Source organism: Phallusia mammillata, chromosome 1 (genome assembly GCF_965637545.1).
Source record: "Phallusia mammillata chromosome 1, kaPhaMamm4.hap1.1, whole genome shotgun sequence".
Lineage (NCBI taxonomy): Eukaryota > Metazoa > Chordata > Ascidiacea > Phlebobranchia > Ascidiidae > Phallusia > Phallusia mammillata.
In genome coordinates, this window is record NC_137252.1 from 1,607,316 (window position 1) to 1,634,820 (window position 27,505).

Below are 27,505 nucleotides of genomic sequence, written 5' to 3' on the forward strand. Positions count from 1 at the left end.
AGGAAGCAACGGTGTTTGCTTGTTTCTTTCACGTGGTCTTTGGTGACGAAATGTAACTTTGTAACACTTGAATAGCAGTGCAAAACATCAAGAAATTCCACACTCCCTTTCCGATCTCTATTGGAAAATTCCCGAAATGTGAGCTTTAAACCGGATTTGTGAAAAGCAGCTTGCAACGCTGACTTTATTTCCTTGGTGGCTTCCCTTCCAAACGATATTCTGTGGAGCAGATTAAGAAGGCTGAATGATTTGGACAAAGACTATTTCACCAGTCTGGAACGACTCAGGGAAAAGTGCCAAAGATCTGCGTTTCCCGAACGCATTACAGAACAGTGTTTAAGTGTTTCGAAAACTTGGATGAAACGGTTCGCGTCACCAACTTGTCGATCCCGCAAACCAAGGATAGCTTGGGGTACAGCTTTCCCACAGGCCTTGAAGTTAACAGCTAAGGAAAGGGACTTACAACTTTCCGCGACTGTAGTTTATAAAAGAGCAAGTACCCTGGGGAACCTTCTGACTAATTACAGAAGCTTGGCCCATGCGCCAAAACAACCCGTCGGCCAGTCGCGCCCTTGCGAAAAGTGTGCTTTGTGTGGCAATCATGGTAGTCATAAGAGCATGGTTTATAAACAGCGCAAGTTCACAACACACGGACAAGTTTTAGAATTGAAACAAGACCTGGACTGCAAGTGCTACGGCATATATGCGGCTACTTGCAACATATGCAGCGCGCAATACATTGGACAAACAAAAAACCGGTTTAGCACCCGTTGGACACATCACAGATCCACATGGAAAGAACACAAAGTAAATGAGGAAAATGACAATGCAGCATTATTGCACCACTACGCCACAAAACACATAGCAGTTTTTTCAACACACCCCGACATAACACAATGTTTTAGCGTAACGTTTCTACAGTAGCCGGCACCTAAAGACCTGGATGCATGTGAAGCCAAGTGGATTAAAATAACACAGGCCACCATCAATATTCAAAAAATGGTTTTACCTAGATTGCGCTGATTCGCAGAGTTATTTCTAATCTTGCGCGTGTCTGTTGACGTTATCTTTTTCCGTTTTACGCCTCTTACCTTTTCTCCTTTTTTCCGCCGTCGCGTCTGTTTTTTCGTCCTTGTTACATTTACGCTTTTGTGCTCGTGTAGACTGTGTTAACCAAACTAGACATAAATGCTTTTATTGTTTTAAGTTTTTTACTATTTTATTTTGTATGCTGTTACATCTGTTCTCTTTTGATTTACCTTCGTTGTTTGCAGTTTTTAGAGACTGACGATGCCTGAATAGGTGAAATATATATCTCGAATATACCAACCCAGTGTCTACTGATTTTGAGTCAGAAGCATTTGCTTCTTAATTAATTATTTACTGAAAGAATTTTGACTCAGTGATCGTGGATATTAACATGCCTACTATTAGAGGGACAGATCCGGTGAATAGCATTTATGTTTATCCGTTTGTAGGGCTATTTATTTATTTTTGCTATCAATTGTGCCAAATGCACTGCAATTTTTTAAAACTTAACGTGTTAATCGGTTAAACAACTTATTTGGCAAAATATTTGCAGAAATCAGTTAACAATGAGGTACTCTCCAGGTTGCAACAAAACTTGTCAAGCAGTGAAGGAAAGTGTGTTGATATTATCTGACGATCTTATGGATGCAAACACTGCACTGGAGAAATGTTCTTTGTTGGGTGGAAATCTTGCAATGACTGCTGACCCGCAGATCAACACAACTCTCACTCAAATCATGACAGACAAATACACGACAGGTTGGCATATGTGCATCTGATATTAAGGCTTGGCAACAAAGTACAACATATAGACCCAACTGCCTGTCTCAACAAAGCGTTATTTTAGACTTGCAGCGGGTTTATATTTTTTTTGAGCCGGACAAATATGAACGATGCAAATACTCATATAGTTCGGCTGAACTGGATTTCTGGAAAAGTACAAAATCTCTCGGACATCTGTGGTATTTCGACTTGTACAGAAGGTGAAAAAAAGGAACAAATTTGTCACTATCAATTAAACCTAATTATGTTGAACAGGAATCTTGAAAAGGCGATGGAATCAATTTACATTTGTGAGGCATGGAAAAACAGGAGGCTGGAGACATGGAAAGTGAACATTGGAAGAAATTGTGCACGCCTAGACGGCGATGGAAATTGGAACGGTTAGTTATCGTTGTAGCCAGATCAACAACACTGATTGGATCACAATATTATATTGAAACCTAAACTTATTTCTACTGTTTATGGTTTAGGTCTGTCAGGAACAAAAAATTTTTTTAATTTCTTTGAACGCACTTACAAATATTTGCAGGATGGAATCTGCGATATTCTTTATTTTCCGACACTAAAACAAGAAAACGCCAAAAACAAATGTTTATTTATGGAAGCATCGGTTTAATGAGTGGAAGCAAATTGCGAAGTGCCAATAAACCGTTTGAAAGCTTTAACAAATCAGATGGATCGTTCCTGGCACCAAGTGAGCGTTTGGTCTTAAAACGTATAACTTCTACCTCATGTTAAAAAAGTATTTTTACCGTATTCACCGTATTTTTAGAAGTCGACGTGTTTGTTGGAGCTCGTTACAACACGTCGTTGCATGGCTGGTATTGGAGCGACGGATCTCCAGCAAACTTTCCCGTTTCCAACGTTACAATTTGCCAGCAGGGAGCGTTGCATTATGAGATCGAATGGGAGCAGTCAAGCATGAACTGCAGTGGGGAACCGGCTTACTACGCTTGTCGAGTAAAATGTGAGTAATTACAATCTTTTTAAGTGTGTAAAATGTTTCGGTAAGATGTTCTTGTTTTTTTTTTTGGAAAGTTAAGTAATCGTGACCTTATTTAACTTTCGCAAACATTTACTGTAACGTCTGAAATCACGTTTAGTCAATGCTACTGTGGAGACATTTCCATGCAACGCTTCAACTGTGCTTGTCAATTGGACTGGACTTGATCAATTCATCAACAACAACAATCTAACAGCGCAAGTAAGAACCAATCGTCCCTAGAGATAATCTAACATAAGTTTATGAAATGTGATTTGTTTCTGATGTTGTCTTTAGGTTGAGATTCATGTTTTGGAAACAAACAGAAGAATTTCGGCTCCATATGCAGATCTATCGACTAACATAGAGAATCTAAGATTTTCAAAAACATATATCATTAAAGTAAACGGTGTTTTAGGTTGAGATTCATGTTTCTATGGTCGGAGAACAAATACGGCGATCTATGGTCGGAGAACAAATATTTTATATCTTTTCAATATCTGGTGTTTGTTCCTACAGTCTTCTTTTAATAAAAACAACATACTTTCTATTTTTTATACTGTTTCAAAGTAATCCAATTTTTGCTACAAAAAATTTGAAAGCATCGTGCAAATCAATTTACCCACTTTATAATTTACAGGTCACAGCAATGCTTCTCAACGACCAAAATAGTAACAACATATGGAATCCCCCCATCGAGTTGCTATCCAAAAGGTAAGCGAATGTGTCACGTCTGCTATTTGTATAAACCCCAAAACACGTTCTTTTAGTAAACACGACTGCAGAAACATTTCCATGTAACGCTTCTACTGTGCTTGTCGGTTGGAATGGACTCGATCATTTCATCAACGAAAACGCACTTACAGCGCAGGTATGAAGCAAAATCTGTAATATTTGCTTTATGTACATCAAAACAGAAGTAAAGTAGGAAAAACAAAAGAAATAAACCAAAGAAACCAGAATTTTCTATCATAAATACCTGCAGGTTGCGATTGATGTCCAGGGTTGGAATCGAACAATCTCTGTTCCTTATTCCGACAGTTCCGCGACATTAGAAAATCTTTTAAACTCTGCTTTGCATGATATTAAGGTAACCGTAGTTTCCTTTCATTGGTTGAAAACTACGTATCTTTTACTGGAATTAACTTACATTTTTGTACGTCCAGGTCACAGCGATTGTCACTGGTTCAATCAACACAAACATCACATCCAATTTGAAAGTAAGAACTCCGGGAAATCCGCCTCCAAGCTGTTTTCGTGAAGACATCCCGACCAATACTGCAATGAGTGTTGCAAAGATTGCTGGTCTGGTGATTGGGTTGTTGCTTCTGCTGCTTGCCATTGTTGTGTCGTTGGTCATGTTTATTCGTCGAAGGCACAGGTTTGATTTTAAACTTCGGATTTATATTGTAGCTAATTGTCAAAGTGCAGAGAAACTGTAAACAAAAATCTGAAAGTAATTTAAGTTAACATTGATAAAGAGGAATCTAACTCCCTTCATATAAATAAAAACCTTAAACCTGAAATATGTTTTACGTATTTGCAGGTACAGCAAAGAAGTTTCAAATCCTCAAATTCTTGCATCACCTCAAGGTGCCTTTGTTAAACTCGACTTGCCCATATATTTAAGATTGCTTATGTAAGAGCTTGAAAATACTTGAAAAAGTACAAAATACAACAAGTCATTTTAAATAACTTGACAGAAATAGACAGAATATAGCTCAAAACAAATTACATTGGCCCACCTAAATTAAACTAAATGACTGATATCTTTTGGCAACCACAACTTAATATTTTTACAGCCAATTTTTTTTGAAAGTTTGAAAAGTTGTAAACCAACACTATGAACTAGTACACATAACTGAAAACTTGTAAATCGTTGTAATCACGTTCAAAATCTTAATATTAGGTAAAAAAGTAAACGTTTTTTATAGTATACTAAAAACTATTTCCATTAGGGCCTAGGTACTTTGTTTTCACGGAAAACTTATTCTCGCATTTTCGAAAACGTTTTTTTTTTTCAACATGTTTTCTTCTTTTGCTTAGTTGGTAACAATTTATACATTAAGCGTTTTGTAGTGTACTTAAAATTATTTGTGCCAGTTTAATCAAAAACTTGTTTCAGTTCCAGACTGTGACTATCAAAACGTAGAACATGAATCCAAGTCAAACCAAAAACTTGTTCTGGTTGTTCGAGAAAAATGCTGAGTCAGGATTTCTTTTGTCCAACGAATTTGAGGTAGGACTGTTGTGCTAACTATGTCGAACAAATTCATGTTAGGTCCTAATCAGCACACTGTAGTGCCTTCCCTGTGCAATTTCAACGCAGATTCGGTTTTGTAACCTTACACTCAAATCAGACTTTAAAAAAGTCCTAATGCGCACAAAAATCGTAATTTAACAGCGTAATTATAATGGACTTTGGAAGTTACATGCTAATGACATACACGCATGAGTTAGTTACTATTGATAATTCACACATGCTGCAAGCACATGCTAACCAAGTGAGACCAATTTTAAAACATTTTCAGGAAATTCAAAACAAAAGCAAAAACAACCAGAGAACAAGAGACGTGTCACAGTTGCCGCAAAATGCTGTGAGAAACCGCTACAAGAATATTTTCCCTTGTAAGCATTCAAATTACAAAATGCACAGTAGTTAAATTAAATAAGGTTATGGAATGTGGCTATTTTTTTCATGTGCAAAAAACAGTGTATGCAGAAACAAATTTGCAATGTTTTTCTTTTGCATGTTCACAGTAAACCAGGAATGCAAATAAACCATGTCACAAAAGATAAGCAGATGCTGTTTGTTTTACACTTATAGAGAGGTGTAGTCAAACAAAGTCCTGGTATCTTAAACTGACAAATGCTTTCATTAGCATTGCCTTCAAAACAACAAAGCCGTGGATAAAGAACACATAGTGATAAGAAAATTTTTACAATCTGTGATACGATTGTGCAAACAGTAGTACGTATAATTGGCATCCTGCATTACTGTGTTTCTTTAATAGACGATCATGCTCGAGTGCTTTTGCAAGGAGGCGGTGGAAACGATTACATCAACGCCGCTTATATACCGGGTTACGATAACGAGAGGAAGTTCATCGCCACTCAGGGTCCGAAGAAGGAGACAATCAACGATTTCTGGTTGATGGTTTGGCAGGAAAACTCCAACATCATCGTAATGCTCACTGGTTTGATGGAAAACGGAAAGGTAAGTTTTGTTAATTAACGGCTTGGTGGTGTGAAATTTACTGCAAATGCCAAGGTTTGATTTTGACGATTAAGTAATACGTTTATATCATTTGGCTCAGTGAACCTGCATTGTAAAACTCGTATTTTGTTTGCTTGTAAATTATATAAGTCACTAGTCTAGTTGCGTTTAACGTTATTCATCGTTATTTTCCTGCAGGCAAAATGTGAACAATACTGGCCTGATGTTGAAACCGAAATCAACTTGTCCTAAGATCAGAAAGTTCGAACGCAGTTAGAAATGACCATCGGTGGAATCGTTCAACGACAGTTTGTTATATCTACGACCACTGTAAGTATCTCGTTTGTATCATGTAGTTTGGTTTTGAGTTTGTTTCCATTTCTGCGATATTAGGATTCTAAGCATTGTGGCTTGTATGTGGCCTGATGAGCGTTATACAGTTGATTGTACATACACTTCTCAGGAACAACGAACCATAACACAGTTGCAGTTTACAACATGGGATTACAGTAACTACATCCAACATGATCCACCTACGTAACATGGTCGATGATTTGCAAAACACAAATGATCCGATCATCGTGCACTGCAGGTAAAGACTTGACATACCTATTGTTAGTTTGATCGACCAATAGCCATATGTTTGGATGTAGTGCTGGAGTGGGGCGCACAGGCACTTACATAGCGATGGACACTTTGTTTCATGAACTTGACGACAAAGGAACAGTTAATGTGCCGCAAATTGTTCTAAAAATGAGAGAGAATCGAATAGGCATGATACAAAATGCGGTACGTTTAAATTCAAATTCATTTTAATTTTGAATTGAAGGTCGCGTTTACAGAATCAATACAAGTACGTCTACAAACTTCTAATGGAGCGTGAGAATTTGAAGAAAACAACAAAGATGTGACTGAACTTCAATCTATGACTTCAAGTGAAATGTAAACAATTATTATTTTTAGCAAACTATATGCAAGTGTTGGCTATCAGTTTGACATGATAGCTAGAAAATATGCAAAGAAATTTTTGGGCTTTAATACTTGTACGAATGTGCTGGTTGCAATGTTATAGTACATCTGATATCTGCTTATTTTGTAAAGGACAGTTGATTTCCCAATGCGAAAGTTTTATTGTTTTTTAGCAACAAATTTCAGGAGAAGGAATTTAATATATTGTCATCTTGGAGATTTGGCGAGGAATGGCAGGAAAATCACCCACAGCTGAGAACATGTAAATTAACGGACCATGCTTCGCTTTTTGTAGTTTGATATACAAATAAAACACAAACATGTTGTTTTTAGACAACAACACTTCGGTAAAAGTTTGGGACAATAGAAGTGAGATGATCCAGCAATTGGATGCTTCTTACATTCAGGTAACTTATAAATTAACATCAAAGCTTCTTACAACGATTTTGGCGTATTTCCGAAAAATCAGATCAATATTAAAAACGCAATTTCTTTAAATATACAGGAACATGGCTCTTCAGAATTCTTCATCGCAGCAAGAAATCCTGCTCCAGGAGAAGAAGAAAACTTTTGGAAGATGATCGTGGAGAGAAGTGCTTCACTTGTCGTTGATTTGGACAACAGCATTCAAGTAAGTGTGTCAATTTTAATCCATTTTCTTTTTTCAGTAACCACGCCTTCATGCAATACATCTGTTATCAGATTCCAACCAATGCAGCTTTACAATACGAAGCTATTTCGGTTTCCGTATGCGATGTAAATGAAAGCAACCTGTACAATCTGATTACCGTCGACCTCCGGTCTGCAACTAAGGCATTCGTAAGTTAAACTTTTACTTTAACTGTTATATTTTAAATCACATTTCTTTTTAGGCCATCGTACAAAGTGAGTATAATTGATATACGTTGTGCCATTGATGCAAATCCACGAGCCATTTGGCAGTATAAAAAAGTCACTAAGTAACAGTGCTGTTCAAAACGTAGCTTAACTTATTTATAGGCTGCCCAGCAATTGCTGCTTGTGCAAGTCAAGGGATGGAGTGACGTGGAACGACCGCCCAAAGAAATTGATTTTATCAAAATTATCGAGAAAATGCAACTAATAAAGGCAAAACAGAATTGCCAGTGTGTGTTGGTTGCTTGCAGGTAAACCTTGTGTCTGTATCGCACTGATTCGTGTCAGCCATAATTTTCAATAACCCTAAACACAAATCGTGTCTACACCTGAAACCCACCTTCGCTACATTTTCCAACACGACTTGTTCTTTATCGCAGTAATGGATCAACCAGAACTGGGACCTTCATCGCTCTGGTGAACATTCTCGAACGTTTAAAGGCTCTAAAGCGGGTGGATGTATTCCGAACTGTGAAAGACCTGAGAGATATGAGACCGAATATGGTCGACAACAAGGTAGTGTTTCACGGAAGAATCAGAAATAAAGATTAAGTCTTCAAACAATGTTTATGTTTTTACAGGTACTCTACAAATACTGCTACTCGGTCGTCATGCATTATCTGTCTGATTTCGACACTTATTCAAACTTCAAGTGAACTACATCAAAAAATACCTAGCATAACAAACGGGACAAAATTTATCCATTATACAAATTGTATTACGTCAGTTCGCACATGAAGCGTCTTTGGTTATTGTTTTTATACGTACTTGTGCTTACTTGATCTGTCTGTTTGTTTGTTTGTTTGTTGTATACATGCGCTCAATTTATTCGTTTGTTTGTGTGAAGCACATCTGAGTGAAAATGTCGCATGAAAAGCCGCTCACCACAGAGACGAATCAAAAAATGTTTTTCAATGCGTTTCTTTGCTTAAAAATCTTACAAATAACTGTCTCCTGACCCATTGCATTCACTTTCAAACACTGAAAAACTTCCGCAAAACTGTTTCAATAGTTTCAATACCCTGATCAGTGCTGACTTGCATATTATTTATTTTATAGTAAGGTATATAAACACCAAACCAAACCTCTCAATACCTTGTCATCATTTTGTAATGTTAACAGTCATTTTAATATTAGAATTTCTTCATACGCACATTACGAAAATAAGCATTTCGGGAACAACGAAACTTTTCAAAATAAATCCCCGAAAATGGCTACGTGGAAAATAAACAAAATCAGATGCATTGCAAAGAAACGCGCCTTTTTGTTGTTTGGTCCACCCCAATCGAATAAGTAATCTATTTTAGAATCGGTTTTGTGTTTATATATTTGGTGACGTGCTTAAGCCAAGTCTTTACAAAAGGTTACGTGTCATAACGATTACGTTAATATGTTCAACTGCATTAGCCCTACGTTTACGACATGAAGATGTGGCATGAGAATATCAAGACACAAAAGTTTTGTACAAAAATGGGACAGTAGATTCTGAATTCCATGTTTCTTCTACACACTGATACCTTTACATTCATGGAATTCAAAATTGTTCCCCAGAGCATTTCGATATTAGTCCCCAAAAAATTTACCCACGAGTGAAATCATAGATCGACAAAAATCAACGAAGCACGAAATCCAACACATTTTGCTGAAATTACAGAAAAACAACGAAAAAATTTTAATACAGGAAAATAAAAATGTTTCTGAATCGTAATTACGCAAAAATGTGATTGCTCTTGAACTTAAAGCAGTCTCTAATGGTTGTTTTTAAAAGGAGCTAGAAGTTATTTGACAACCAACGATAAACGAAACACACACATGTCCTAAGATAAAAAGTATTTTTCAAAATAGTTTACAGTTGACAATAAATGCGTATAAGTCACTTAAAGTTAGAATAAGTGTCAAAATCGGAAAGATATTGCATGACGACCGAGTAGCAGTATCTGTAGAGTTCCTGTAACAACATACAGACATTATTTGAAGACTCACTAACTGGACAGTGTTTATTTCAGCCCCCAATCGCTAAGTATTCACCAGCGCTCTCGTTATTAGTGTAACGCCCCATTAGGTCACTTACTCCCAATTTTATAATTACTGCTTTAATACTTTTTTGTAATGATTAAAATTATTGCGGAACCACAAACAGGATTTGAAAAACACTACCTTGTTGTCAACCATATTCGGTCTCATATCTCTTAGGTCTTTCACAGTTCGGAATACATCCACCCTCTTTTGGACCTTCAAACGTTCGAGAATGCTGACCAGAGCGATGAAGGTTCCAGTTCTGGTTGATCCATTGCTGTAAACACATCAATATTATAGAATCAGGTATTTTGCGTTCAGACCAGAAAAACGGCTTTAGGCATTTGTTTTCCCCAGATGATATTAAAGCAGTGGTTCTCAAACTGGTGCGTCGTTTCAATTTTCCAAAGGCGTCGCAGAATATTTCCGTTTCGTGACTGAACTCAGTTTATCTCAGAAAAATGAGGTTTTTGTGCAGTTAACGTATATCTACGTCTAAATACTTTTTGCGTAGAGTGCGGATTGACGTAAATTTACCTCAAAAATTTTTGATTAAAAACGCAGCTGTACGTCGAGGCCAAACAGTACAAGCAGCAAGTTTAATTTCTTTACAATAGTAAAGCGTAAGCTCTTAATGAGCTTCTGTCGCGGTTTTAAATCCCAAATTTATTGAGTTTGGACTTTTCTTCCACTCGCTTTTTCATATAAACGTCCGTATGAGACCGGCATAACTCGGCATTTCGCCTCTAATTAGTTGTTGTGCGTTTCCACAAACAAATATTTAGACGTGGTATCCAAGTAAAACATTACCTGCATCCTACCAACACACACTTGCAATTCTGTTTGGCCTTTTGTCGTTGCATTTCCTCGATGATTTTGATAAGATCCATTTCTTTCGGGGGTTGTCCCACGTCACTCCATCCCTTGACTTGCAAAAGTATCACTTGCTGGGCAGCCTGACACAAAACAAGGGTTTTATTCAACTTTGTGAGAACAACTATAGTTTTGTTGAAAACAAGGAAAGCTTTAGTGTGGTTTGACTTTGTCATTTCTTTAATTGCAAGATAAGGAATAATTCACCACGAAAAAGTGTAAGATAGTTTTTTGTCAAACGGTAAAGAATTGAATCGAAATTCTTGTTTGAAACTTAGGCCATTACAGTACACATGTTTCCATAATTGATATTGTTATACATAACCCAAACTCTCCTTGCCAACCTGCAATAACCTTTCCAAAATACTCTAGATACAAAAAAGTATTACAATCGGTGCTGTTCGGAAGTTATTAACTTACAAAGGCGTTGGTTGTTGACCAAACGTTAACAGTTATCAGATTGTGAACGTTGCTTTCATTCACATCACATACAGAAACCGAAATGTCATCATATTGTATGGCTGTATTCATTGGAATCTAAAAAAGATGTATGATATATAGTAAAGGCCTATTACAGAAAGATATAAAATGTCAAATTTACTTGAATGCTGTTGTCCAAATCAACGACAAGTGAAGCTCCTCGTTCAACGATCATCTTCCAGAAGTTTTCTTTTTCTCCTGGACCAGGATTTCTTGCTGCGACAAAGCAGTCTGAAGAGCCATGTTCCTGTAAAGAGAAACCTTTGCATTTGATTGACCTCAACCAAGAATGCATTCGATTGATCCTCATTGGTTTTAGTGAAATGGTAAATGCATTTAAAGCATTCTGGCTCCAAAAAAATCACATCTCGAAAGTTATCACCTGGATATATGAAGCATCTAATTGCTGTATTCTTTCATTCTTATTGTTGTTGACTGTGACTGATGTGTTCTTGTCTAAAAACAAATATTGTGTGTGACAGGATAGAATATTAAACATTTTTAGTGAATTATTTACATGTTCTCAGCTGTGGGTGATTTTCCTGCCATTCCTCGCCAAATCTCCACGATGACAGCGTGTTGAATTCTTTGTCTTGCATTTTCTTACTAGAACAGAAACCTTTACTGTTTCATCTTATCAATTACTACTAAAGCATTATGTGTACAATATGCCTAAGCGATCGTATGTCACATTCGCTAATAAATAGCAAAGGTTCAAGAATGACACTTTTACTTATCAACCGGTTAGATCAAGTGCTTAAATATCCTACTATCTAACATACTACTAAACTATTTGGGTACAAGTCACTTTTAAACGATACAAGATAATACGACTACTAAAAGGGTACAAGCCCTGTATTCAAGCTAACAAAATAAAACATTTGGCAGGTAATTAGTCACATTTCACTTGAAGTCATCGACTGGAGTTCGGTCACATCTTTATCTGTTTCCTCCAAACTTTCACGCTCCATAAGCAGTTTGTAGACGTACATGTATTGTTTCTGTAGAAAATATGCACTATTGAAACTGATTTAGGCGATACTGGAATTTGTTGCCAGCACATTGGCTAAACCAAAATGATGTAATGAAACGGCAGACGAACAATCGTAATCAAATTTAGTCCAAATTATGGTCAAGTAAACACAAATGTTAGTAATGCTTAAGATTCATATTCAGGTTTACAACGCTTTCTCACCAGTGCATGCGCAAATGGTTCGCGTACATTGACGGCGAGAATTAACATGAGGTCCCATACTTACGTAACTGTTTTCAGTGTCAAGTTGTGTGTTGAAGATAAAAATACACAGCAATAACATAACTATAGTCAAGCCGATTCATAACATCAGGCCAACTAAAGTCTAATGTAAGTAAAACATACCGTTTAAAGTTAGGTTTATTGAAAGTATATGATTAATGTATCAAGTGCAATTGGGTGATGATCAGCTTACCACATTTTGAATCATGTCTTTTCGATTCTCTCTCATTCTTAACACGGTTCGCGGCACATCAACTGTTCCTTTGTCGTCAAGTTCATGAAACAAAGTGTCCATTGCTATGTAAGTTCCTGTGCGTCCCACTCCAGCACTGCATACAAACATATGCTTCATTTGAGTGATCAAATAAACATGTGGTTGATTAAGTCTTTACCTGCAGTGCACGATGATTGGAGCATTGGTGTTTTGCAAATTATCGACCATATTACGTAGGTGGATCATGTTGGATGTAGTAACTGGAATCCCATGATCGGGCCAAGTTGTAAACTGCAGCTGTGTTACCGTTCGTTGCTCCTGTAAAACATACCCGCATAACTTATAACAACGTTTTTGTAGGGGTTGATAAGATTATGGGCAATCAATCGAACTTGAATCAAATTATATCTAGCATCAAACAGTTCTTGTTATTTTAATTATATGAAGCGGTTTTGGTCAGAACTTAAAAGGTTATCCAATCTCAAGCTAGTGGATTTCAAAGACATTCTATTGATAGACGCTTTGTATTTGCTGCAGCTCGTTTGCAGTCATTTCCTGCCTTTTTCTCTACGCCAACCCCAGATTGAAAGATCAATTTCAGTTCAATTAATCAACAGGCAAGCCAGGTTGTATTCCAAGCTTTTGTGTTCAATGAACCAAACCGGTTTTGAAAACTTGTTAGACTGTTCGGAACAGATTTCATATTTTGTTCTTTGTACTTACCCTGTTTGTGAATAAAACCAACTGTCGTTGAAGAATGCCACCGATGGTTATTACACGTTGTGTTCGAACTGTAAGCACTGGCGACAATTCCCTTTGAGCTTCAACGTCTGGCCAGTATTGCTCGCACTTTGACTGGTCGAAAAACAAGGTTCGCAACATTAGTGCAAACTGTACAATAATTTACGCTTGCTTGCTTTCCCTTAAAATGGGTTAAAATCCGTATTTTACAATACAAACATGTCACTGCTGTTTAAAATGTCTATGACAAGCGTTGGTTTTCATTTCATGACGTGTCTGGTAAATATTTCGGACAAATATTTATATTTGTCTGTCACAGCAATAAATAAATGACAATTAGTTAGCTCCGAAATACCATGTATTTATCTTCACGCTTGTTTATTAGTACAAAGCCATGACCACTGCCCAAATTGTTGGGCAAAAGAGAAAACATAGACAAATATTGACCACCTGTTTCTTATTCGCGTTTGACTGCTTTCCGCAAAATGATCTGTCAGCAAAGCTTTCGGGTTCTGCCTACGTGATTTCCCGGTCTTTGTTTAATTTTTTGTTCCATCTGTTTCCTTTATGCATGAACAACAAGCAGAAATAAAGCACTACGATGTGTTAACATGTGTCTGGAACGGCGCCGGTAGAAAATTTTGCAAGAGGGGGCAAAGTTTAGCTGATACTTACCGCATCAAGAATTTGTTACATATGAAGCCATAAATCGTGTACTTCACAATTGAGTTGCCTAAAAGTTAAAGCATTTGACGATGTAACAAATCCCCTCGCTGCCACTTTAATTACGTTTGCTGCTAAATATGTTAAATTGAGGTACACTGAAATTCCAGAGGGGGCAAGTGCCCCCTCTTGCCCCTACGTGGCGGCGCCCATGGTGTTGAAACTTTTTGAATTCAATGTAAAAGCATATAGCCAATAAACGATAAGCTGCAGTTTTAAATTGAAATATGCGAATAAAGCTGATGCATTACGTGATGCATGTATGTCATCAAATCCAAAGACTTTTAAACAAAGTGTTGGATTGGATAAAAATCTTCATTTCAACGTTTTCGGTGTGTGTTAATTCTTTTGTATTACCCTTAGCCTTTCTTTACAGCGAAAATTGATGTGGAACAAATAATGCACCACTTCGTGGTGTAGCATGCTCTGCAACTTGAAGAATGTAGACTTATGTTTTTTTTCACTTTAACAAAAGCAAAACCGCAAAATAGTGTGACCATCTTAATAGCTTCAGCAAAAATAATAGTGGAAAACAACCGGTTTGTCTGAAGAGGAAAATAGGCACTGCTATTCATAAGGTTTGTTCGGTTTAAAATTTGTAAAACCGCCAAACGCTCAGCATCAAGTTAAAAAAAAAACATCTGTGAAAATTTACACATACTTGATATCTAGCTCCACTGCAATCTGTTCAGCAACAAATACGCGATAATAATCAGATGTGATGTGACGGCTGTCAATCACTGTGTTTCGGAGAACAAAATGCAATACGTTTTTCCATCTGTTTTCTCAATCCGAAAACACCAGGCAGAACAAACGGTACGACTCGCAAACATTTTTCTGGAAACTGATTGTGTTTAAAACAATGACAAAAGTGATCATATTACATTTCTCTTCCCAGACACGGTGTGCATAACGCTAGCTGTTTTGGTCTTTTTTTGTAAACGTTTTTGCCTTACACCAGGGGCGTGCAACCTTTGTTGCATGTGAGGCCAAATGCAATTGGCAAAATTAGATCGCGGGCCGCACCTATGTATAACACAAGGCTATTTTACTTTATTGCTTACCAAATATGCTTCACTACAAGTATAATTCGCTTTCTAGCCTTTGATTCTAGCCACATATTGCCAGATCGCAGAAAAATAGCGAAGGCGCATTAATCTGCTCAAAAACATGTAATAGTTGGCCACGTTTGCCAATACATTGGAAATCCAAGCGTCTCTGCGGGCCGCACAACCTTTAATCAAGGGCCGCATTTGGCCCGCGGACCGCAGGTTGCACACCCCTGCCTTACACCACAGAAAATTGTGCTTTTGCAAACGTAACAATATGTTTGGAACACAACACAACTAGATATAGATTACTAGATATTATTTAGCATTAACATTTTACTAACCCACCAAGCGAAACGAATAAAGTTAACCAGTCGTTTTTTGCAAGACCTGATCCATACGTTTAGGCAATATTAAGATTTTTTGTCGCAAACGAGCTTACTTTCTTATGATAAAGATCGAACATTATATCGAGCGATCTCATCTATATGCGGAAAAAACCAAAGGTGATTGGGAAAAGAAATGTTAGTATAGCTCATTTGTGTAAAAACAATTTTCATAACTTGCGTTTCCTTTTTGGATTTTGGATTTATTCGTATTTCGTACTGTTTTCATTAAAAAAGGCGACATAACAGGAAAATGTTGTTATGGAGCAAATTTCTTATTTAAAAAAATGTTTGCTACCAAATATTCTAAGCTTTCTGGATAAATGATATACACACTTTCCTTATTCTGAATATTGTGCATTTATTTCCAAATACATCCATAAAATACCACATTAAACAAAAGTCTTAGCTCTCGATAACATTGCAATACCAAGGTCACACAAGAATTATTAATGTAAGGAATCGTAAAAATCTTTCAGCCACTCAGAAAAGGAGTATGTCCTGCTTGGACAATCAGCATAGGGTTGGGTTAGGGTTAGTACAACAAAAAATGTTAATGTTGTAAATAACCGATACAGCCACACAACACCTAAACCAGTGGTTCTTAACCTTTTTCTCTTGCTGCACCCCTTTTAAATCACTAACCAATTTTCGCACCCCCTTTCAAATCACTAACCAATTTTCGCTCCCCCTTCTGTAATTGCTTAAATAGAATAGACCTAACCAACCTTAATGATTCAGCATCCCCGCACCCCCTAGGAACAGTTCTCGCACCCCTTGGGGGTGCGTGCACCCCAGGTTAAGAACCCCTGACCTAAACGTTACGACACTTGCTACAAAAAATGCCAAACGTCAGAAAACGTCAGAAACCCTATACTTGGGCACAAAGTAAATGCATCTCGCGTGTTATACCGGATAATTTGAGGTGCAGCGGCTTAAAAAAGATTAAAAAAATGTGAGTAAACCCAGTTATCCGATCACCCATTCAAAGTTACATTCTGGCTTTCAATGTACCGCAAACGACTTTTTCAAAAACTGATACTATTATTGCATACTTTTACTGTGTATGATTGCTTAAAGAAACAGACGTATGCGTTTGTATGAACCTAGTAGTTGTTTTTTGTGTGATTGTTTTGTGTTTATGTGGGTGCAAGAAATAAACTTTTAGTAGGTTGCAACGTTTTTAGCATAAAGAGCTTAGTACTCGTCAGTGCAGCATTGGTGGATGAGTTTGTCTTTTCGCATTTTCTCACTAGTTAGCAACGATCTATTAAGCCTGGCGACTGTCGTAAAGATTACAAACTAGTAGCTGGAAACAGCCAATATGTTAGAACACGCTGCCATGCAAACAATTGTTTGAAACAAACGCTGGTTTTCGAAAAACTGTCAGCCATTTCATACGAAAGTTTTCACACCGGAAAACATAGCATCTTTATCAACCCATGGGCGTATGCCTGCTTTTTTAGATGCCAAAAAATGCAGTGGCATTTTTCTTTTTACTCTTGTCCTTTTGGATGCATTTTTTCTTAAAAGATTGCGTAACATAGAAAGTTTCCCTTACCACATTTGGACAGTCTGACAAGAGTTGTTTTAATTTTTCGTCTGTCCTGTCATATTGGCAATAATATAAACTGGTTATCGTTTGCGTTCCGATTTGCGCATGATATTAAATACAATTCGTTTAAATGAAGTTAAATGTATTCTTCAAACTCTACATTCAATTAATGGCCCAGGGCATGGAGGTTTTCATCGTTGTGTACACTAGCGTAAGTCAGCTTTCTTGCCCTCCCCGCAAACCAAGAAATTTACCTAAATGTGTCAAACTAAAAGACTTGATTATTTTACAACTTACAACTATTAACAATATATAGAGTATGTGTCCGCTATAGCTTATTAGTGCTAAATATTCTGCATCTAAAACAACATGCAATAAAAACAACCTAAAAATATAAGTCAAATATCAAAACTTTCTGATATTGTTAAAACGAAAACATTCACAAACCGTTTCACCATTCCTCACTTTTATTAAACTGCAGTGAACACACATTCATATTGCATTTTATTTAACTTCCATTTCTTCGAGGACAACAACTTCATCAACCGGATTAGTTCTCTTTTTCACGGATGCCTGAGAGAGAGGTCGATTGGTCGCTCCGCCATTCTGTCGCCTAAACCCCACATCCATAGTAGAATCAACTTCGTTTTGACGAACTTCTCTGTATCTGAGATAAGTTAGAACGGTTTTAAATCTTGCCAAAGGGGCAATATTAGCGTAAGTATTTGCATGAAAGTCAATACCGTCTCAACCTAATCATTCTTTTGTTCTACAATTATGTTGGGACCTTTATGAAATGAAAAAGTAACATCAGTCACCCCGTTTAAACATATAACAAGCGTAGTTTATTGTTAAAAACATAAAACAACATACACGAGCATCCTTGCTCAAGAAGGGTATTGGTAATATCTTTTCTTGCCCAAAAAACCTACATTCATTTTTGAAAGTAGGTCATATTCTTACATTATAATAAGAAACATTGATTACAGTAAAACCATTTCTCCTAAATGTTGGCCATCTAAATTTTACTTGAAAGGTTTAAACATTACTGTTGTGGTGTCGTTTAAAACCACAATCTAATGTTGGATTCATATTAGTAGGTTTATTACCATAAATAACTTACACTTAGTAACCTGCTTTAATGTATTTGCGTCTGCGTCTCAATAATCACTTGTTATGACTCGGACTTACAGTTTCCTTTAGTTATATGCTGTTGTCATAAATTTACCTACCTTAGTAGGTCGATGTTACCTCGAATATAACAAATAAACATAAGAATAATTAGGTTTGCAAGTAAATTCACACAAGCTACACCCAGACCAACGTAACTGAACCAACTATTATCATCCATCACTGCCTGCTTGTGATTGACTTGTGCGACGGACCAGCAAGTTTTATTTGGATTTCCTTGCATTCATGATAATTTGCATTCCATAAAGTCACAGAGGGTTCGTTTTTAACTTCACCTGTTGGCAGTTATTTCTTTGTACCTAACCCAATTTCTTCTAATCATCTTTCCTTGCAGTAATTAAACACACACATTTATTTCAGTGCGTTTGAACTCATTCCAAATGTATTGTAAACATGCAGGCATTGGTCGTGCACCCAGAATCGAACAAGTGTTGGGATAAACCAACATTTAGTTGTGTGTAGACCAGACATGGGGTCGAATACACGCGTCCTGTATTCGAATACTTTACGAATACCTGCATGACTGTATTCGAATTCATGAATACTTTGGTAATTTTTGAGTGACAGCAATTCGAATGGTATTCGAATAAAACGAGTCAAGTATTTGTATTCATGAATTGTTGACCAAACTACAACAACATGTAATTGGAATACTATTCGAATAAACCAAACCATGTATTCGTATTCATGAATACTTACACTCTTTTTGAATTTCAGCAATTCGATTTGTATTCGAATAATGCCAGTAAAGCACTCGTATTCACGAATTGTTTCGTAATGTTAAGGTGACAGCAATTCGAATTGTATTCGAATAAAACGGTTCAAGTATTTGCATTCATGAATAGTTGACCAAAACACAACGACGTGTAATTCGAATACCCCTAAGTGTGTATTCGTATTCATGAATACTTCTTTCCTGTTTAGATATAGCAATTCGAATTGTATTCGAATAGTTCTAGTTATTTGTTCAGTCGTTGTAAGAAGCCAACAATTCGAATAGCATTCGAATGCACCGATTCGGGTATTTGTAGTTGTGGAAATTAAAAGAAATAAAAGCGCCCCGAAACTCAAATGGTATTCGAACAAAAAGTAACATTTGGGTTTATGAATTGCAAATTTATTGCTGAAAATGTAAACCAACGAGCTTTGTTTTGCCACATTAGCTTGAGTGATGTAATTAACATGAGATTTTCGCCTCACAAACACGCTATGTGCTGAGAACAAACCAATGTTGCAAGCTTTATAACACAATTCCATTTATGTAACGTCACAAACAAACTTCTATGTGTCATTGTTTCGTAACATAAACAAAACTTGTCAAATCAGGTCACAGATCATTGCCAATTTGAATTGTATTCGAATCTTTTTGGCAAAAATATGTGGCAACATATTCTCGACTACTCTTAGTTTGGAGGTAATTGACAATTCGAATTGTATTCGTAAAATGTAGTCATGTATTCGATTTTACGAGTTGTTACGTTACCAAAGACAGACAACAATTCGAATTGTATTCGTAAAAATGTAGTCATGTATTCGATTTTACGAATTGTTACGTTGCCGAAGGCCGACAACAATTCGAATTGTATTCGTAAAAAATTATCGTGTATTCGAATTTGCAAATTCCTAAGTTGGCAAAGACCTACAACAATTCGAATTGTTTTCATGCACTATCGAACGAAAGCCAAAATCATTCGAATACAGCACGAAGGTGGTAAAACCTGTATTCGAATGCATTCGAATACGAATGACGAATACGAATTGCCCCATGTTTGGTGTAGACACAAAAACTTAAAAACGAACCATGGCAACCATGACACAAATCAACTTCGCTAAAACGATGATGCCACTGATTAAGTCTGTTGCAAGTTGATTTGAGAAAGGCATTTTTGGTTTGCTTAGAGGCGCTTTTCGTTTCGGCCAAACGGTTTTCGAAACGATTTTTTGGATCACAGCCATTTTTCCTATGTCTGCCGTACCTGTAGTTTTCTTTGTCTCTATCATGTAAGTTGTTGTTTTGGTCATTTGGAATGCTGCTGAAGTTGATAAAGGCGCCCATACCTTTGTGATGGCTTTATTTGTTTACTCATGATTTGTATTTAAACAAATGTTGTTTAGAATGAATTAATTATTTAGTTTTTGTAAAATTGGTAATGCAAATACATTGCCCAGAAACTGTATCAAAGTTCAACTGTAGTACAAAGTTTTATCTCTTGTTTCCTTACTGTTCAATAAATGGGCATTTTCTGTACCTCATTTACATTTGATCGTTGGTCGCACGGTTCATCACTGGTTAATTTGCATGTTGTATTGTTGACGCCGCTACAATAGTTGCTACTTCCGCTGAATGATGCTTTTCTGCATAGCTTGGTTCTGCGAAAGTATAACAGCTTGCAGAAGATACAAAAGTCGACATAATGGATGTAAAGTTATGTTTAGTGCTGTTTTTAACAGGTAAGTGGTACTTTTTAGCAAAAAATGCATGCATTGCGACTTGTTAAATGCTACAATCATTCCAGAATACTGTTAATATTAAAACGACTTGCTAAAAAAAATATTAAAACGACGTTCTACGTTAATGTTGACGAAAATTTAATAAAATATTTTTTGTTTGAAAAAAAAAACACTGAAATCACTGAACCACACACTAATATAAACTGATTCCAGGTGCAAACGTGTTTCAATTGTAACATTATGTATTTTTAGGCTTTACCGTTTCGCTCGCTGTGCTTCAAACCAGCAAGTGCGGTCAGTATTTCAAAGGCAACTGGCTTGGCATTCTTTACATGGTTGGTACAAACGGATCAAGTTGTAATTTGACCCTTGTGCCACCCGTTGATAACCTCTCTGGGATAGCGATGCAGATTACAGAGCTGAGGACGACCAATCCAGCATCTCTTTGTACATTGGTGATGCCAGATTACAACAAGCTACTCAGTGAGCCTGTAGATTTTTACAACGCTCCCAGGCAGCAGTGCTTTATATTCACACAACCAGGCGCAACGATTTGTTCTGATGCGGACTTCAACACAACATGTAATACGCCGATTGTCACAACGACAAGCCAGTGGCCACCGGTCGTCAAAACCCAACTCTTCGACGCCGCGATTATTGTGTCATACACGTTCTTAAAATGCCAGAGAATCCCTGTTGTTCCAACAACGACAACTCTTACTAAAGTTGCAGGTGTGGTATAGTTTCATGCAAAATATCATGTAGTTCGTTTTGCCTGTTTGCTGCAAGTATTGTGAGGCTATGTAATAAGGCTTTGAGTAAACCGGTGATCAGGTTGAAACACAAATCTTCATTTTTCTTTTAAATCAGAATCTTCAGGCAACATGATTAATATTTAGTGTTTTTCTATTTTAGCTTCTGGAACTGATCTTTCACTTGCAAACGCCATTACAATTGCAACATCTATATTCTTGATTTTGCAGGCATTGATCTGTGTAGCATTTGTCAGGTTAGATTTAAAATCAATGATTAGAGCAGGGGTGGGCAAACTTTTCAGTGCAAGGGCCGCATTCAAAAGTTTGTAATCTTATCGGGCCGCATAGTATTTTACCAACAGCCGCCAGTTGCTTGCTTGTTTACGTTTTAAAATAACTGATGTAAAGAATTAGGTTTATATCACACATATACCATTTAAAGTCGCCTAAAATGCTCAGATTAATAATTTGTAACTTGCGCATAAGTTTAGCTAAACGAAGCTAACTGTTTATGACGTCATAAACTGTATTGTGACGATTGTGGTGCCTGTTTTATTCGCATTGTTTGCACACAATAATGGGATAAACGCCTGGCGCATATGGTTACTAGACTGGTAATATTTTTTCCAGTCTTGCAAAATCTGTTTTTAGCAGTTTGAAAATCAAAATATTAGGCAAAATAGTTTTAGTTACGTCACGGCCTCCAGTACATGTATTTTAACATACATTGTCACGGCCGCACAAACTCGTCTCCGCAGCCGCATGTGGCTGTACGGCCGCAGGTTGTGCAGTGTGCACCCCTGATTTAGCCCAAAATATTAACATGGTATATTTTCAGCTAAGTGCAAATACGTTTGTTGTCACTTCAATGATTGTACAAACATTGGTTAAAACGCTACAATTGCAATTGTTTCAAAAAAAACAAGCATTTGTTGCAACATAGGTTACACCACGGTTTTTTGTTAATAAATTCCTTGCGCCAACATTAAGCAATGCGAACCGCTTTTAATACCCATCTTTGGGTGTTGTGCGGGTCTGTGTTAATGATTCTAAGCCGTGTTTAATGTCCGTTTGCAAAGTACTGCAACGACTTGATCCAAAGTGACCAAAGTTTTGGCGTCAACAGTGCAAAGTGGGCTGTATTTGAAAACGTGAATCGCTTTTACTTTTATTTACTTCTATCGAACGAAGAAATTGTGTCAAGTGACGATTTGCATTATAACGTGGCAACAACAACAGGCTAAAGCACGTAAAAAGTATCTGTGTTTAGTTCCAAAGTATGGGACGGGTGCAGATACTGGACATGGTATAGGTATCGGCAAGTCGCGGTATTTTTAAAACTCTACGCCCGTGCTCATAATACTATTCAGCGTTACTCGGAAACTTTCTCTTTAAAATTTACTAACATTTGGCGGGCCGCATGAACTCCTTTGCCGGGCCGCATGCGGCCCGCGGGCCGTAGTTTGCCCACCCCTGGATTAGAGTAACTGCTTTATCGCTTATTTATTTAATCCATTTACAGTCATTGCTTCCAAATCAAGAGAAAAAATAGACGACCTCTATCAAATACAGGTAATAATAACTTTGTGTGTAAAATTCATGCAGATTCACCAAACAAACTGTGTTTTTAATCTAATTTGCCAGGGTCGAAAACTTTTCATAAAACGAGCCAAATTTCCTACATCAACTGCACAGACCAACCAGGTGAGTTATTTTCTTTATATATAAGCTTATATGTAGAGTTTGAACCGTAAAAGAGCCATTCAGTTTAAGTGAGCAAAATAAACTTGTTAAGTATGTACATATGTATGGTCACCTGTTAAAAGAAACTCCGTTAAGTTAATATTTTTAACTAACAAAATTGAAATATTTGATAGGTTTTGACGAAAGACTTCCTAAATCGGATATGGATGTGGATGGATATTTAAACCCAATCAGTAAGTTATTTTACGTCAGTTTATAAATACCACGAGTAATTGTTTATTTGTTTTCAGGAACCGGAACTGGCACTATAGAAACGGAAGTTACGTCACCGGACCCATACGTCAACAACAGAATCAGTCATGTTTATTTGAACTAAATACTGCATCCAAACAATTGTGCCAAATGAGCCTTGGTTTAAGACGTTTTCAGGGGCAAACCTTTGAAACCAGTGTTCCTATATTTTTTAACCAGCTAAAAAGTACTACTTTGTCCCGATCTATTTTACAGGCTACGGAAACGAAACATATTAAAACTTTAATCTGATGAGCAGATTGCAATAGTAAACATCCCAAAAGAATGTTCTAGCGAGTTCTGGGGCTTTTATGCATGTTGTCCCTAAACCCTTAAGTTGCAATATTTAAAATGAATGAGACTGTCTTCTGTGGTCATAACAACGCGGATATGTGTAGTTTTTTGTTTTTAGCAGGGTCGTACTCGGGCATGTCCCATGTTAACATATGCTTCGTACATCTGTTCAAGTAATTATATGTGAACAAAAACATGTCGTTAAAATTGTGTCTGTTTTATGCAAATGTTGTATACAGTTGGAATATTTATCTCCTATATAAATTTATCTCAAAGTTACACTGTTCATTGATAACCAGTTTAAAGAACCCAGTTTTCATTTATTCTCGCCTGCAGGCGATTCTCGCCATGGTTTTACCAATTTGTAAGTCGTGATTCGTATAAACTGATGACCATGCAATTTACGCATAGCTCGATCAGTTTTCAGCGGTTAAAGTACTTCCGATAGTTTGACACTAATTACTCAAGAACATATTTACATATTGTTGATTTCACCACACAAGTTTCACCGCATCAGTTCTTCAGTGTTGGAAAAATAAAAGGAGGAGATGAAGACTTTGTTACTGCTAAGCATAGGTAAGATTTGTTTGATGAATATATTAACAGATTATATTCAGTCAATCATAGAGTAAAAGCTCATGTTTCAAAAGTACCCAGTTTTTTTTTGCAGAGAAAATGCCTTTTTTGTTTTCTGCAATGAGGAAGAAAGCGAGATTTCGTGGAAAAGTAATATAGCAGAATGCAATGTACACACATCGACTACAAATCTTACGTTGTGTATTGCACGTCTATTGTTCAGTTGCTTATTTGTTGATATCATTTTGTGTTTTGTAAAACCACTCGCTAGTGTTCTATGATCTCTACACCGTTCGGTTTTCTTACTGTTTGTTGCCAGTTTTGTATTGTTGCAGCTTTCGCTACAATGACGATGGTCCGATGCACTTGCACAGCTTCGTTGAGGCAGGAATTGTTTGGAACTTTGTATCACGGAAGCAACCAAACCACACCGGAAGACTGTAGCACAACCTTTGCTGCAGTAGCACAACGCACGGACCTTGTGGTTGTGTTTAGTATTCTGCAAGCCAAGCTGTCCGTCCCGACGAACTACGATTGGAGTTACACTTTGCCAAACGGTAGATTCATTTCTTTGTTGTTGATATCGGGTTATTTAACTTCAAACCGAAAGCGGCTCACTAATAACTTGATCACATTGAAAACATTAGCTGCAAGTTTTCGCAAGTGTTTTTGGTGACAACATTAAAAGTCAGTTTATCCTTTACCGAAACATCAAATGGCTCAGATTAACTCTTCTGTATTTGCAACAGTAGCATTGTATCATACTTGTTTGTTGCAACCAGAGTCCGGAGCATTGTATTTCACAAATGACTGACAGTATTCACTCCACAAAGTTTTTACAGATTAAAACTTATTTTTATGTTATGTTTTGTATGTTATATCTTTTGAGCACATTATTCACCATCTAAATAGGGTCAGAATTATATAAGTAACGTCTATAGTGCTATCGGTCTTAGCTTTATTGTAACGTATATTCAATATTGTTGTTTTCTTTTTAAGACATGATGTTTGATTTCGCCGATGGCACCATCTCCAACATGTTACAACCTCGATGTTTAGCATTTGTAAGTCCAGCCTCAACCACTCATTCTGGCTGTAAGGAATATGTTGAGCTGCCAAACTTTTGTGGAGGAACAGCTATGACTCATACAAGTGTAAAATGGCCGCCAGTGTTTTCCAGTCATGCTGCGAAGTATTCTATTCTTATTCAGTTTAAAGTTATGAAATGTCCGACACAGTTTTCGATTCCAAAACTTTCATCCCGAGCACCAGGTAACGCTATGTTGCTTTGTCAGGTATCAGTTGTCGTGCAGCAGCAAACAAGATTTGATTTTTTACTTGTATCTCATTTAAAACGGTTGACTGTGTTTGTAATGTATTTAGTATTTGCATTGACTGAAATAACAATTTAAACCTTGTACAGCTATTCTAGTAGTTGTCTTAATGTCTTCCTGGAAAACAAAGACATTTGCCAAAAGAGCTTTATAAGATTATTATTATGCCTGGCAGCAACAGCTTAAACAAGTAAAACATAAAAACCATACAGCAAAAGATATGTTTTCAGTTCGAGGAATGTTGTAACGAAACATCACGTGTAAACTTAATTTTCTTTCGATTATTAGTGGTTGCCATAACTACTACGGCCCTATCAAGTACTGCAATCATCAACTCAACCACGTCTACATCTGCAATAACATCTCCAAAACTGCTTGGTATTTTGCTGGGGGCAATCTTCTTTATTTTCTTAACAGAGATTGTTGTCTTTTTACTCTGCAGCAGGTAAATATAAACCTAGTCAACAAACTATACGTAATATTTCTCGTAAACCTATGCTGATAAAGAGCAATAAACGTCCAGACAATAATCTTCCGTAAACTTGGAAAACGGTGGTGGGATTCGAACCCAAAACAATTCAAACGATCAATTTATTATTTTGTTTCAGCGCCAAGAATAAAATAATAGCAGTGTACGTATGTATTTAACCGCACACCAGTACAGACATTGTGCAGTATTGCCGCCCACGCATACTAAGATGTTTATGGTTTCGGGTAGACTGAACAAAATTATGATTATTTTACTATCATAGAGGGATGGAAAAAGCTACCAACACGTCAAAGGAGGATTTATCTTCAGGTAAAATGTTACATTATTTGTTTGCGGAACTTTAGTATTTTGACAATATTTCAGGCACAGGAAATGCAGTCAACGATTCCGAACAACCAGTTTCAGCATCGGACAATTATATTTCCCCGATACGTAAGTACTACAAATTAGATAAACTCTTAACCTGTAAAACATACACACAAATCAGATTTTCACATAATGCTAATTTGTTTCCCTGTTTGATCTAAAACTTGTTTCAGAGAAGAATGTCACAACAGGTATGGTAAAATTGGTATTTGAGCATTTGGTCGAATTACACTGCTGTTGGCATATTTTATTTTGCCAACAATAGAAATCCTTAAAATTAGTGGGGAATGGATCTTTACTGCCATTTGTGGATTTAATTTTTATATCATGGTTTACAAATCCACAAGTTATAACTTCGCGTAAACTATAAACTAAGCTTGGATATAGCAAAGACAACAATATTAATATTTTTTATTTTTAACTTCAAGGATACCAATCAAAATCTGAGATATTGGAACATCCCGGATACATTAATATCGCTTGCAGCTCAAATGAAAATGTTGATACTATATATGAGAAATACTCGTAAAGAAGCGCTTCTGTCAACTTTAATGGAATAAAATACATATTTATTACATCCATACGAAATAATTTTTGGATTTGAAATTTGTTGATGGAATCTCATGCAACCTATTTGTAAAGTTTTCTAAAGTGTATGAGCTATTGCATTGTCGTGTTTATACCCTATTGCATCTGCCTTGAAATTACTGACTTCTAAACATTTCGCGATCAATCAGTGGTATTTTTTTTAATACGTAATAATAAAACTTACCCACGCATTACCGTATAACCCTCTTATCAATTAAATATTTGAGGATAGTAGGAGGGATATTTGAACACTAATATTGCATTATTTGGTATCAGTTCCTGACTCAATGCAACAAATT

At 36.7% G+C, this 27,505-nt stretch overlaps 4 protein-coding genes, 1 long non-coding RNA gene and 1 pseudogene across 6 annotated transcripts; 5 read left to right on the forward strand and 1 right to left on the reverse strand.

Annotated features, from left to right (window-relative positions):
- The first annotated feature begins 259 nt into the window (after positions 1-259).
- Positions 260-1,329, forward strand: LOC145219581 (uncharacterized). Its single transcript, XM_080086933.1, has one exon. The coding sequence runs from the start codon at positions 358-360 to the stop codon at positions 922-924; it is 567 nt and encodes a 188-aa protein (XP_079943059.1). The 5' UTR covers positions 260-357; the 3' UTR covers positions 925-1,329.
- Positions 1,330-1,383: 54 nt separating this feature from the next.
- On the forward strand, positions 1,384-3,654 carry LOC145219503 (uncharacterized). 2 transcript variants are annotated; one of them, XM_080086866.1, is made up of 10 exons: positions 1,384-1,447; positions 1,612-1,788; positions 1,877-2,012; positions 2,068-2,192; positions 2,342-2,527; positions 2,585-2,779; positions 2,916-3,016; positions 3,092-3,196; positions 3,435-3,508; positions 3,565-3,654. In XM_080086866.1, the coding sequence occupies exons 2-10, from the start codon at positions 1,671-1,673 to the stop codon at positions 3,593-3,595; spliced, it is 1,071 nt and encodes a 356-aa protein (XP_079942992.1). In that variant the 5' UTR covers positions 1,384-1,447; positions 1,612-1,670; the 3' UTR covers positions 3,596-3,654. The 2 variants fall into 2 exon arrangements, with proteins under 2 accessions (XP_079942992.1, XP_079942996.1); XM_080086870.1 differs by having other exon boundaries at positions 2,342-2,506.
- A 686-nt stretch (positions 3,655-4,340) lies between these two features.
- Positions 4,341-9,146, forward strand: LOC145219608 (receptor-type tyrosine-protein phosphatase alpha-like; annotated as a pseudogene).
- On the reverse strand, positions 9,113-13,594 carry LOC145208987 (receptor-type tyrosine-protein phosphatase alpha-like). The gene is made up of 11 exons (XM_080079240.1): positions 13,436-13,594; positions 12,891-13,030; positions 12,692-12,827; positions 12,144-12,244; positions 11,761-11,849; positions 11,626-11,699; positions 11,365-11,490; positions 11,184-11,300; positions 10,701-10,846; positions 10,032-10,167; positions 9,113-9,822 (listed from the first exon to the last, which is right to left on the reverse strand). The coding sequence occupies exons 1-11, from the start codon at positions 13,592-13,594 to the stop codon at positions 9,748-9,750; spliced, it is 1,299 nt and encodes a 432-aa protein (XP_079935366.1). The 3' UTR covers positions 9,113-9,747.
- A 9,859-nt stretch (positions 13,595-23,453) lies between these two features.
- Positions 23,454-24,007, forward strand: LOC145219624 (uncharacterized). The gene is made up of 2 exons (XR_013857920.1): positions 23,454-23,500; positions 23,558-24,007. It is a non-coding gene; the product is annotated as an uncharacterized LOC145219624 (long non-coding RNA).
- A 376-nt stretch (positions 24,008-24,383) lies between these two features.
- Positions 24,384-27,147, forward strand: LOC145209012 (uncharacterized). The gene is made up of 7 exons (XM_080079261.1): positions 24,384-24,428; positions 24,764-24,985; positions 25,428-25,700; positions 26,051-26,207; positions 26,515-26,561; positions 26,616-26,684; positions 27,047-27,147. Exons 1-7 carry the CDS (start codon positions 24,401-24,403, stop codon positions 27,145-27,147), a joined length of 897 nt encoding a protein of 298 aa, XP_079935387.1. The 5' UTR covers positions 24,384-24,400.
- The last annotated feature ends 358 nt before the right edge of the window (positions 27,148-27,505 follow it).

Coding starts and splice junctions, on each gene's coding strand:
- LOC145219581 (XM_080086933.1), top strand. CDS start 358: ATGAAACGGTTCGCGTCACCAACTTGTCGATCCCGCAAACCAAGGATA.
- LOC145219503 (XM_080086866.1), top strand. CDS start 1,671: ATGGATGCAAACACTGCACTGGAGAAATGTTCTTTGTTGGGTGGAAAT. Junction 2,013..2,067: donor TATTTCGACTTGTACAGAAG/GTGAAAAAAAGG, acceptor TATGTTGAACAG/GAATCTTGAAAAGGCGATGG. Junction 3,197..3,434: donor CAAAAACATATATCATTAAA/GTAAACGGTGTT, acceptor TATAATTTACAG/GTCACAGCAATGCTTCTCAA.
- LOC145208987 (XM_080079240.1), bottom strand. CDS start 13,594: ATGTTGCGAACCTTGTTTTTCGACCAGTCAAAGTGCGAGCAATACTGG. Junction 11,850..12,143: donor TCGATGACTTCAAGTGAAAT/GTGACTAATTAC, acceptor TTTCTGTTCTAG/TAAGAAAATGCAAGACAAAG. Junction 10,168..10,700: donor TGTGTGTTGGTAGGATGCAG/GTAATGTTTTAC, acceptor ATGTGTTTACAG/CAATGGATCAACCAGAACTG.
- LOC145209012 (XM_080079261.1), top strand. CDS start 24,401: ATGAAGACTTTGTTACTGCTAAGCATAG. Junction 24,429..24,763: donor TTTGTTACTGCTAAGCATAG/GTAAGATTTGTT, acceptor GTATTGTTGCAG/CTTTCGCTACAATGACGATG. Junction 25,701..26,050: donor ACTTTCATCCCGAGCACCAG/GTAACGCTATGT, acceptor TTCGATTATTAG/TGGTTGCCATAACTACTACG.